At 44.0% G+C, this 12,784-nt stretch overlaps 1 protein-coding gene across 3 annotated transcripts in view; it reads right to left on the bottom strand.

Moving 5' to 3' along the window:
* SLC25A13 (solute carrier family 25 member 13) overlaps positions 1-8,609 on the bottom strand; it is a 101,072-nt gene extending 92,463 nt beyond the window's left edge. For 2 of the 3 annotated variants that reach the window (XM_086742362.1, XM_086742361.1), the window contains exon 1: positions 8,592-8,609. In XM_086742362.1, coding sequence (XP_086598488.1) covers positions 8,592-8,603 — 12 coding nt within the window. In that variant the 5' untranslated portion in view covers positions 8,604-8,609. Of the gene's footprint in view, positions 1-6,282; positions 6,371-8,591 lie in introns of those variants that run through there. The other variant, XM_086742364.1, reaches the window with a different exon arrangement.
* Positions 8,610-12,784: the final 4,175 nt, after the last annotated feature.

Genomic DNA, 12,784 nt, shown 5'->3' on the forward strand with positions numbered 1-12,784 from the left:
AATTAACAGTTTCAAGAGTGGTTACCTGTCCTATTCATTGCACTAACAGCCACCTAAAATACTAACAGTAAGAAAGCCAAAAATGTGGAAAGAGGCAAATACAACCATAAACTTGCCTAAAACAAGAGGCAGTTACTCCTTCTACAGCAAAGTAGACTATTTGAATACATAAATAAGCCAATCAGAGATGCCTCTTTTAAAAAACAAGAACAACACAACATTAAACCATTTGCAAGGGCAGTCTGATTTTTTCTTTCTGCTTCCATGGAAAATTCACATCAAAGTTTTCCTTTTTCAAATGCTCCTATCAGTCCAGTTACTGGGATATACAGAGAAAATGAGACAAAAGACTTTCAAAAAGTTTAGTATAAATATTTAAGAGAAAAATAGTGACAAGATTTTCTTGGTGTTTCAGTTCCATTTTTTTACTTTCCCTCTTCTGAACTTAAACTGACTGTTGCCCACTGACATTTAAATGACTAGCAGGTACATTAGTCGACCAACTAGTTCTATGACAATCTCACAATTTTGCCTATGCCTATGGTTACATCCCCATGGCTACATTCTTGCATTATGCTTCTTACATTTAGGGGAGAAGCCTCCCTATGGTTATCCCATCATGAGCCAAGCACAAAGAGTTGTCAACAAATGAACCACCTGATCCACAGAAAACACCATACACCTAATTTTGGTAAAAATTTGGTAAATTTTTGGTTAAAAATTCCTTCTCATTTCTCTGCTGAGTGGTAGAAAATGCAAAAATATCTATAAAAGCAAGGCAGTAAATAGTCCTACAGTTGTAATACAAGACAACCCTTCACAGGTGTCCAGCTTAAGGTATTTCTATGCTCAGCGTTAGACTAGAGCATGCCATCCACACAACTCTCTATGCTGCTTTGCTGTGAACCGCATTAGGGAACTGCTCTCACTTAAAGCAAACAAAATCAATTTATATTAAAAGAAAAAAAAAGCTAGACTAATTTTGCCAAGTCAGTTACCCACTCTAATTTACTCTGCCACCATCACATTGCTACTGAATGTTCAGTGATATTTAAGTTGAATTACAGCTTCAGGGTTACCAATGAATTAAAAACACAGAGACCTGGTGGTTCAGGAAACAAACAGGTACCTCTCCACGTAACCCAACCAACAGAAGAACTATGTGAGTCAAGCCCTGGCATCAGAGCAGAGGGACAATCACTCCAGTATCAGGGAAGGCAAAAAAGGCAAAGAACCAGTCCCTGAGGTCTGATCCAGCCTAGTCTAGGACTCCAAAGAAGAACCAATAACCTCCTAAAACTATGGAAGTAGTGATGATAGTAAGAAGATTTTTAAATTATTTTTTTAAAGTTTGGCTGGGCATAAGTCTGTCAATCTCAGCGCTCTCCATACAAATAAAACGTGTTCATATGTTTGCAAACTCCACTTTGCTCGGCCTCTGAGGGTCAGATCCATTAGCACGCTCCACTACCTCAGTCACAGCATGATGCAAAAAACAATCCATCCACGAGCAAAATGGCACATGCAATTTAAGACTTTTAGGATTCCAGAAGTCCCACCAAGGTGCACATCCAGAACCACCGCAGCCCTGGCTGAGCACACACAGACATTTCAGACACACTGACCAGGCCTCCCCACTCCAGCCTAGCAGCCATGCACTCAACACATCTAATGTGCGCTGGCAGAACTGTATCAAGCATCAAGCACAGCAACGCTCTGAAACCGTGGCAGGTGGAGGTAATCATTCATGCACAAACTCTGCTGGCAACACAGAATCCAAATCTCCCCCCTCCTAGCCAGGTGCCCCAATTGCTGCTAGCAACTGCATTGGGTTCTGGCCCACTCCCCTGTTCCCCCAGCGTCCCCGTGTGAAATAGAGATGCAAGCCCTGCTGTTTGAAGACCCGTTTGGGAGATCCCTACATTTTTATTTCCCACTGGCTGACTGAAGATGCTCCCTAGTCAGCACATTGGCTGCTGTGATACCTGTTCCTGGATACCTCAGACAGTTTTTCTAATTCTACTTACAAAGCGCAGTGGATAAAATTTAGGCATGGATATGTTGATCTAGAGAACACCAAAAGTCTTCAGCCTAAATTCCAGGCTCTATTTTCACATTGCCAGGAGTAAGTCAGTGAGTAAGGCAGATCTTCAAGGAGATCCCATGAGTGAGTTTACTGGTGAGCACAGAAACAGCTCTTGCGGACTGCCTAAGCATGCAAGACACCACAAGCATATGAATCTAGCAGCTGAGGTTAAGCAACTCACAAGTATCCAACAAGAGGAATTTGATCAGGCTTGCGACAAGCTCTGTTTCTTCTGTTTCTTCTCTAAACGTACATAGTTCGGTGCACATGTGCGCACTTCACTCTCAAATGCTTCTTTTTTTCCGTCTTCAGAGAAAAAGAAAAATGCCGACAACCTGCTCCTTATGAGCAATTTCATCCTTTAACACACTGGAGTTTGTGCAGGCCAAGTAACATTTTTGGTAAAGAATATAATTGCAATTGCACGTTTCCAAGGTATTGTAAATAGCATGAAATTATTTTAAAATGTTATGAAAAATGCATTTGCAGTGTTCCTTTAAGTGTTTTAACAAAGCTTCAGTTGAAATTGCTTTATTCCAAAGCAATCGAAGATACAGTATTTTTATAAAGACCTCTTTATCTCCCTGCAAATGACTGAGATACAGATACTTTCCAGAAAGAAAATGCACCAGAAAATTTGCAACCTTACGTTGTACTAGCCATAGGTACCTAGCACTATAAAACATCAGCTACTGTGTTTCTCAAGATTATGTCGTAGCTGAAGCACAACAGCACAACTAGCAGAGTCACAGCAGTGCCCAGAGGCCTTATGCAAGTTTAGGTTTGCCGACATACAGGCTCTATTCCATACAGTCAAGCCATTCTATAGCCAAAGCAGCAGCAACTCCACAGATTAAAAGCAAAAATGAAGCTAAAATTAAGCATCACGTTCATGCCATCTTCCAGGAAATATGGTGTCACATACCTCCTTGTCATACTCCTTGGACAACATAGATAAATAAAATAGATATTGGCCTAAACAAGCTGGTCAGAAGACACATTGTTATCATTCAGGGCTGTAAGCTTGTCTACATTACAGGATCAGGAGGAGTGACTTTAATACATCCTCTGAAGCACAGTTGGAAGAGCTTCTCTAACCTCCTGGGACACAAAGCTGCATAGAAAGAGGAATTCATTTCCCAATGTGGTAAGATGCCACATTGGAAAATAGTAGTACAAAAACAACCCAGATAAACTCATCTAAGACAAAAATCCCAGCATAAAAGAGCTCCTTTTCAGGGTAACTTGGCATTCACTGCAGAAGAGAGCTGTATGGACTTTTCCCACAAGAAAGTTGCTTTGCGAGTGCCTTCCCTGGGATTATTCTTGCCAACGGGCCCTGTAACTTACTGTGCATCTTGTGGGATTAGAATGCAAGCAGTCATCCACTGAAGAAACCAAATGAAACTAAACATATAAACAATGGTGGGGAGGACAGGGAAGGGGAGTAAATTATTTGCTTTCTCCTCTGTTTCAGTCACAGGCATCATGCATGCTACTTTGTACTTAGAAAATATTTGAAGTTGTGCTCATTCAAATTCAGTGCCCCTTTATCAGGCAAATCCTGATCTCTTAAGTCAAGATGCAGTAATAAGTCATAAACAGCACAAATACACTTCTTTTTTTTTTCTGAGGGGGAAAGTGGAAAGAAGAGTCTCATGATACATAAGGTATTTATGAATTTACACGCTTATGCGCAGTTCCAAAACATAACTACACATCAGCAAACACCACTGGACCTGTACAGACTAGCAATAGGACTTTCCACATGGATCTTACATGGCTATCACATAGAAAAGAATCACCATCAAGTGTCATGACACTATCAAGTCTACGCTACACTAACTCAGTGATGGTTCTGGGAAACAGACTCCTTTCTCCTTACTCACTAACCATCTTCCCCCTACAATTCTGATCTCAATGAGGGGCTGGAGCCTGTGGACACAATAGCCCATCATGACTCAGGATCCCTCACCTGTTCCTTTCTGAGGGCCCACTGAATCCACATGCAATGCAATGCAATTCTTCCCCACCATTTCGTTGGAGAACAGGAAGAATGGCATCAATGAGGGCAAGAATAGCAAAGGCAGTTCTTCGCAGGCACATCCCACCCTACTGTTAGCACAGGGGAGAGGATCACAGGAGAAGGAGATGAACGAAGAGGCATGATGGAGCTGGATGACGCACAAAGGGACACACTGGGTATACACAACAGCAAAATAACCAACCTGGCATGGTTGCACCAGCACCTAATAGTTTCAGCACTGGCTGGAATCATGTTCATTCAGAATTGCATTGCCACGGTGTTTGTATTTCAACCATTGCTTATTCAGACATGATTAATTCACATCGCCCAGTGCAGGCACTGGATCATTTCTGCACACAAAAAGGCCCATAGAGCCAGGGCCAGCAGCATCAGCCCTTCACAGAACTCCAATTAATTCAGTCAAGGTGATGCATCTTGCAGGACTGGGGTGTTCAGTGGGAAATGTCTGACTATATTAACACCAAGACTTACAAGGAGCCTGTGATGGGCACTAGCTATTTTTGATATGACAAGGTTTAGGATTTTAAAAGTAAATATAGCAGTGACTGGAAAAAAACATGTAACTCCACCGATACAGCCTCCATAGCAAACAGTTCCAAAAAATACACAAGCAGAAAGAGAATTAAAAATTGTTAAATATACCAAAACTGCATAGCAAATTTTTTTTAACTTGCATTAGAAACATTCCAAATATTGTCATGTAAGTAAAGTCAGCAACAAATTTCTTTGTGTTCACTCATTGAGGTATTTCTGACAGTCAGGCACTTGTTCTTCAAAAAACTTACACACGCACTTAAAATTAAGCATGCAAGTAGTCCCAACAGGTACTGATGTAAGGTTCATGCCTTCTCTTCAACAATTACTTTACAACTAGCTTTTTTAGCATGTGATATTTGTGTTTACTTTGTTCATAAGACAATAATTTTAAAATTATTTACTCATGCTAGGTAATAGAAACAACCAGTACATGCCCAATGGATAAAAGTTCACACATGCACCAAGAAACAATTACATAAAAAAATACCACAGTATTTAAAAATCACCTCCTGCATTAGTACTTTGCAACTGGATACAAGTAGCAAAATGTATTCCCATGTTATCCATAGCAGAGATGAAGTTCAATGGTGTACAAGTGCTTCCATGCTTAGCCCACAGCCTGTACATGGTTTCTAAGCCTTAATTTATCTACTGAAATTATTCAGGTTTGGAATTTTCTTTAATGCAATTTTAACTGTTTTGAGTGTAGCTTAGTGGTTATGAAACACAAAGTTTAAAAATATCACATGTGCGTGCTCCCATTTGCACATGCATGATAGAACAGCTATATCCAGAACTGTGTAGCAGTATCTGGACCAAGGGTAGCTTACACTAACTCAACAGGCACAGTCAATTCTGCTGTTAAATGCACATCGAATGGCAAGGGGCATTAGCTAGACTAGGTAACTTCTCTTCAAGGGTATCTAGCTGAAGGGCAGAAAAGACATTGTGATTGCATTGTTAAACACTCAAAATGAAGAAATAAGGCATGAGACACTATAAAAAAGGCTATTATTGCTCTCTGAACATGTGTTATCATAAAGATGTTCCACGTAGCCTGTTTTCTGCGCCGTAAGTGAGTACCTATGATGGTAAACCAGTTACCAAGGGGGTAAAAATCTACTGGAACATCTCATCTGCAGTTTTTGCTGGCAATTTGTGCAAACATAATTTACAGTGCAGTTTTCATAAAACACTTTCAGAAAACATTTCCAAAGATCCCGAAAAAGACACTGACATGTAATATACATTGTTTAAAATGTGGCATAAATTGTAAGACATTGAGTAACATACAGTGAAGAAAATTAAATGGCACTATAATGGACATTAAAGATTCCATGCATAAAAGCTTTGCCCATTTCTTAATACCTGAGCGCTTAACTATGCAGCCTTAACAGTATCCCGTTTGGGTTTTCCTTTTGACAGACAGAATTCCTAGAGTCCACTTAAAGTGTCAACATTTGAAGCCTTGCAAGCAAAAAGAACAATTATATTCAATCCCAAAGACTCATGTGCCTAAAAGGGTATAATTAAAAAATTAAAGGAAGCGGTCATGCAGGATACTGGCAAGGAAAGGTACTTAAGGGATTTTTAGAAAAATCATTCGACTCACCAGTCCATTGTTTGGCTGAGGTGAAAAAGGCAAACATTACTGAGATGCATCAGTGAGGCAGTTAGAACACAAATCAAGGCCAGTGCCTGCAAGCACATGTGAATAACTTCAGGCCCAGAAGCTCTTTACATGGCAAAGTTATTCATATGTGTGCTTGCAGAACCGGAGCTCAGACATTACAGTTAAGAGTACAAAATGCTACTTACATTTTGCCACTGACTTCAATAAAAATAGAAATTCATCTGTGTTTAACAGCAACTATTTCACCTCAAGAAGATGAAAACTCTTCAGGTCTCACAAGGTAACTTAATAATTAATCCGTTCTAGCTGTTCCCAGCTCTAGCTTTTTTTTTTTTTTTAGTCTCAAAACACCTTGAAGCCTGCAGAAGCTATGTGAGGGCTGTAAACCCTGCAGTACAAAGTGCTTTATCTCTGTCTTACAATGCAGCAAGGATGCTTATGACTCTAGTGACAAGCCATTATTCTTTTTATAAGGTATCTCTCTGCCAAGCTTGACGTAATTGGAAACATACTATATTCAATTCAGTTTATCCTTAAGTGTTGAGTCTTTTCAACACATTTCTTTTTGTAGAAATTTTGGTGGTTTGAACTGTGTGATAAGCCAAGCAAAAAGAAAAAGGACTCCATGCAAACGTGTAGCATGGAGCACACACGTATATCGGATTAGACAAACACTAACTACATATGCAACATTTTTTAAGTGTATGTGAGTGGTACAGACTCAAATGCATTGTGGATTAAGAACTGCTGCTTGCAGAGGAAAGGTAAGTAGATGGTTCATAAATTCAGTGAATGGAAGACTTTCAAGTCCTTTAACACTAGCAGTTTGGGAAGATGTAACTGATGTGCTGTGTGCACGGACCAGTGGGCCATCAAAAAAAAAAAAAAAAAAAAGCTAGACAGGATAGCTATTATCTAAAAATAATAAACGTAAGATTTGAGGATGACTGTATCCTGTAGCCCAGCAAAAAGGAATCATATGTTGCCCAACCCATTGTAACAGTATGCATTTCAGACAGGCATTTAGTGAGGAAGGTGTTGACAGGAGCAGCTCTGTGATGGACTCACTGAACTAAAGGAGCACACAACTCCAGCCAGACTGAGCACACGGGCTGCTCTGCCACTGTTTGGGGAAGTTTCATCAACGACTTCAAAAAAAAGCAGGATGTGGCCCAATTTTTTTTAAAGTCTCAGTATTCAAAAAAGAAACTTAATTAAAATCTAGTAGTAAGTTTTGAAACACTAACACTACATACAAATTTATCTGCCATTAGAAGTGGAATATCTCTTTTTATATGGCCTTGATCCAGCTAGCGGCTATTTTTTTTTCTGGGGTGAAAATGTGTTACTGAACAACTGATAAAAGTATTTCAATTCATTTATTCTTCTGAAACAGTAGAAAAGCCTAACATATATCACTCTGACAGGAGAGCACAGAGACGTGAAAACGGTTGGGAATTACAATCAAAAATGAAAACAGAAGGTAAAAGCAGGTACATAGTGAAAACGGGAGAAAAAGCAAAAAGCGACTAGCACGCTAAGGCCCGCAAGCCGGGCAGGGCCAGCATCAGTGCCAGCTCTGGGCACGACGAGCACCCACCAGCCGCTGTCCCAAGGACTCATCGCACTCTCTCGCCGAAAAAAAGTGTGTATGTAACACGTACGTGTGTCTATTTTTATGCATCCACATATTGTGTAACCATGTGCATGGCGGGGCGCTTAGGGAGGCATAGCTGGGCCTAACTGCGCCCGGCGGGGCCGGGCCGAGCCAGGTCGGGCCGCGGGTGCCCAGCGGGATGGTGCGCGGGCCGGCCGCACCGGTGAGGGCCGCGCCGGCCCGGCGGGAGCAGCCGCCTCTCACCGCCCTGGCAGCGGGAGGCGGCCGCTCCGTGTCACGCAGATGGTGCGTTACCGGCAGAGCGCAGGCCCGCTCCCCGGGGCTGGCAGGTGGGGATCCCCGCTGGCACCGAACCCCGCCGCCCGGGGGGGGGGCCGCCCTCCCGCCGTGGGCTCTCGGTGGCCCCGCAGCCCACCTCCCTCCTCCGCCGGGGCCGGCAGCGAAGGGCCGCGGAGCCACGAGGAGGAGGAGGAAGAGGAGGAGGAGGCGGCCCCCGCCGAGTTTCGCCAAGGACAGGCCCGAGGTCAAACCCGGCAGCCGCCCGCCTCCCGCCGCGGCCCCTTCCCCGCCGCCAACGGCCGCGCTGGCGCGCGCCGCGAGCCCGCCGCCCGCCCCGCCGCCGCCGCTGCCGCCCGCGCCGCCTCCCCGCCCGCCGCCGGCGGTGACTTACCTTGGCAGCCATGCTGTGCCCAGCGCGGCCACCCCCTTCCCGTCCCTTCCCTTCCTCCCCTCCCCTCCCTTCCGACCGCGGCAGGCAGCTTCCCCGCCTGCGCACCAGCCCGCCAAGCCCCGGCCGTCACCGCTCTCCCAGGAACGGACGGGGCGCTCGGCGCCGCCAGCCCATTGGCTGCACCCCCGCCCGGCCCGGCTGCAGCCCGCGTGATCGCCCGGCCCGGCCCGGCTCGGCCCGGCCCGGGGTTGCGTGGTCCGAGCTGGGCGAGGCGGCGGGAAATGCGGCCTCGGGCACCGGCGGGCTGCGGGCGTTTCGGAGCAGGCACCGCCTCACCCCTGTGGGGAATCCGGTTTACCTCACGTTTTCTCCTCGGTTTAGGGCTGGTGGCCTAGCAGCCGCCGGGTCACCTCAGAGGGACTGCCGGTTCCGAGGGGCCCTGCAGCCCCTCCGGCCGCTGGAGAGAGTCCAGAGTGACCCTGTCGCCAATTAGTGACTCGGAAGCCAAGGCAATTCCCCCAGCATCTTTGGAGGACGCGGGGGCAAGCAGTGGAAGGATGCCAAGCACATTCATGGCAGCCATGATGGTGTTGCTCCTCTCAGCGAACCCTGCTTTCCTGCCCAGAGCTATTTTCTTCCCTTGCTCTTTGAGGGATGTTTCATCCAGTTGCCGTAGCCCAAGGCTTCATTCTGGGATGTCCCGAGAACGAGCTGTCTTTTCAACCAAATTTTGTTAATGCCCTTTTAGGTCCTAACTCTGCCTGAACATGACACATAAGCAGCCTCACTGGAGTCTACGGCTTTACCCAGGATGACCACAAGTATGGCACACTCGGCCTCACAGGCAGCTTGCACACCGTTTACAGACAGCCTGTCTGGGCATGTTTGGCAGCGCACCATTTGGCATGCAGGCCCGCGGCTGCAACCAGGGCTATCGCCAGCCCTGCCCATGCCTGCGCTGGCTAGCCTCGGGGCTTCTGGCTCCTGGGGGGATTTTAAGCTGGCCTGAGGTTGGTAGTACAGACAAGGAACCTGCCACGTGCACGTAACTAAAGATTGCTTCTAAGAGTAGCTCAGGGGTGAGGTTTTACACTTGTAATGGGGTATCAAGTTAGTCATAGCTTTGAGGTGAATCTTGCAACACTTTCCCTGAAGTGAGTTTCCTAAAGGTACTAAAAAAGCAGAGGATCTCAAAGACAGGTCTATTACGAGATAAGCCAGAACAATTAACCCTTTAATTGTTTTAAATTGTCAAGGGAGACAATTGCAAGGATTTATAAGTGCATTTGTGCTTGTCCAGTATAAACCTTTGCAGGGTAGCTCTTTTCATGTTTGTTTTCAGTCCAATGAATTAACGACTGATTTTCAGCAAATTTTCTCCTCTGTGTCCCTCTGAAGTTTCTTCCATCACGTGTGAGGCCTGGCAATGTATCTACCTCCTTTGCTTCTCAGCAGTCTTCCAGTCTCTGCTTCGTGTTAAACCCTCCCATTTGCTGGATTCTCTTCCTTTTCTACCTGCCCTATGCGTGCCTGCTGCATGTGCTCAGCTGTTCTGTGAGACAGCACAGTCTTTTTCTTCTTACTGCGTCTCCCTGACCTAGAAAATAGCAGTTAGAGCAAAGCAGGCTTGGAGACTTCCTCCAACCGCACCTTTTCAAATGAACACAAAAACCGGATTATGTAGTGCCTATCTGCAAACAACTAGATAAGTAAATACTGTCACCTTGTCATAAATGAATAGATAATAGCAGTCCATTTATAAACAACAAAAAACAATCTCAGATTATTTTAATAATACCACTAAGAGGAGAAAAAATACAGAGAGAAAATAGCATAACAATCATCTTAGAATACAAATACAAGATTCTGTGAATATACAGAAGCCAGGATATTTAGATGTGAGGCTGAAAATCTGTCCCATTGAGGTTTATTTTTGTGAAAACAGATTTTTTTTTCCACATAGACTGCTAAGAAAATTACTACAGTTCTCGCATTATAATGCCACATGGTCTTGAGCCAACTGTCAAGGAAGAACACAAGCAAAAAAACCTGCCTATGTTTCAAGTAGACTGGTGGCGAAATTCAGAGAGGTAAATAAAAACGATGACCCTGGAAAGCCTCATTCAGTTGCTCCCTAAATGTGACAGCAGCTGAGCTCCTCTAGCACTTCATTTCCCAGTGTTCAAGAGCTCCAGATGCCTCAAGTCGTGAACATGCCTTCAGCAGTGCCTTGGTCCTGACAAGGCTGGAATGTCATTGCCTAGCTTACATGAAATCCTGAGTCCAATCAGCACAAAGGGTTTGGCCTGGCAGGTCTCTGACCATATCCAATGCGCATGTATAGCCCCAAGCTCCTTTTTGTCTTCATAGAAAAGGCAGTGAAGGCTAATTTTCACTTTTAAAATGGCATGTGATATGACTGTAGTAGATCGCAGCACTCTGTTTGGCTACGTAAGCAACTTGTTTTCAATGTCCACTGTTGACTGAGGTTAGATTCAGGCCCATGTGTCATACTCCTTTCAGTGTGTTTTAACCACAAAGCCGTAGACTGCTCTGGGGAATAGAGGAGGAACCTATTTCATTCTTTCAAGTGAAGCTGTGTCATTGTGCAGAGGAGAATCCAAGATTAGCTGGACTGGAGAGAAGCGTGACTCTTCTGTATGGTAAAATGCGATGGGATGAGGATAAAATTGTGAGTCAGTTTTCGTTACAAAACATATAAGCATCTTGTGGAGTAGTTAGGAGATTGTGTCTCCTTAACCAACAGCTTTTTCTGTGTCTTACACGTAACACTCACAAGGCAGAACACAAAATCATTCCACTGCACTCTGCAATGAGAAACGACCAAGCGTTAGCTCCTTCTTGTGCCCTCTTCTGATACAGGACGTCTTGAGTTTGTTTGTATGTACAGGGACAGGTTTTGCAGGAAGAATTGTAGCTTGTTTCCAAAATAAGATACAACCTAGTGTCTGGACACTGTCCATGAGGTGAAAAATTAGGCTTTGCTTGTTTTCATGTAGAAAAAAGAATGATACACTACTTGGTGTTTTAGCTGTTAGGGTATTGCATAGCAGGGCAACCATTTCTCAATAGGCACAGATGATGTTTGCTGAGCTTACTAAAGGTTACCCTGGGGAGACTGACAGCCTGGGGCTCCTGTGATATTTTAGACTTGATAAAGGACTGATAAAGGATCAGCATCTTCCTGTTGACTAGTGTAAGGCAGCTTACAGTGTGCTAGCTATTTTAGGTCTTATCCTGACATTCATTACTCTTTCTATTATTTCTCTTACAATGTTCTGGATTTTGTGCTGGCAGACAGATACCTAAAATGTAGGCATTGCAGTTTGTGGCTTAAAGGCAAGAAAATGTCTTCTTGGATCTGAAAAGATCTGGAAAGGACTGGATCTGGAAAGATCAGATCTGGAAAAACCTAGATGCACTGAGTATCTTGGTGGAAGGCTGAGGTAAAGCAAAGACTGACCCAACGCCCTCAAGACCCATGATACTATCCGAATTATTGACCTGTTTTCCTCAGCATACCTTCTGTCTGCCCCACAACATAGTAATTGCCTTCCAGGTGGCTTCTTTTGTGTTATATTATACATACAGCAGCATGGATAGCATGCTCTGTGTAAACTTACCACAGAACTTGCACCAAGTATGTCTTTCTGTAAGTATAGCTTATAGTAGAAGTAAACAAATGGCCTCATTCCTAGTGGGAGAGAGCTGAATGTTCAAAAGAAATGAGCACAAAGTTTCCCTGAGCAGATTTTGTTTAAATAGTTCTTAAAACTCTCTATTGACTCCTCTCCCTCAGTGAAGCCCCAAGGAAAGTCATGAAGCAGTATCCCCTTCCCTAGGTCAAGGGTTTGGTTGGGTGGGTTTTTTTGTTGTTATTTCTGTGGTTTTGTGTTTTGCTTTTTTAAAATAAATGATGTCTGGCTGATGTGAGTTAGTACATCAGTTTTAGTGAGTCTCAGCCAAGAATTTGTGCTCACACAGTAGGCCTAACCCTGAGAATTTCTCTAATAAAATAAAGTATGACTCAGTCTGAATGGATCATTCACAATTCTTCTTTCTCTGTTTGAAGAATATTCACAGCAGATCGTGATTTCCTGAAATATATTTACTGTTTTTCTGGTTATTTTAAAATGTTGTCTGACGATTGTCAGTGTTTCCTTTTTCTTTTG

The sequence above is a fragment of the Chlamydotis macqueenii genome, chromosome 2 (genome assembly GCF_036417535.1).
Source record: "Chlamydotis macqueenii isolate bChlMac1 chromosome 2, bChlMac1.mat, whole genome shotgun sequence".
Lineage (NCBI taxonomy): Eukaryota > Metazoa > Chordata > Aves > Otidiformes > Otididae > Chlamydotis > Chlamydotis macqueenii.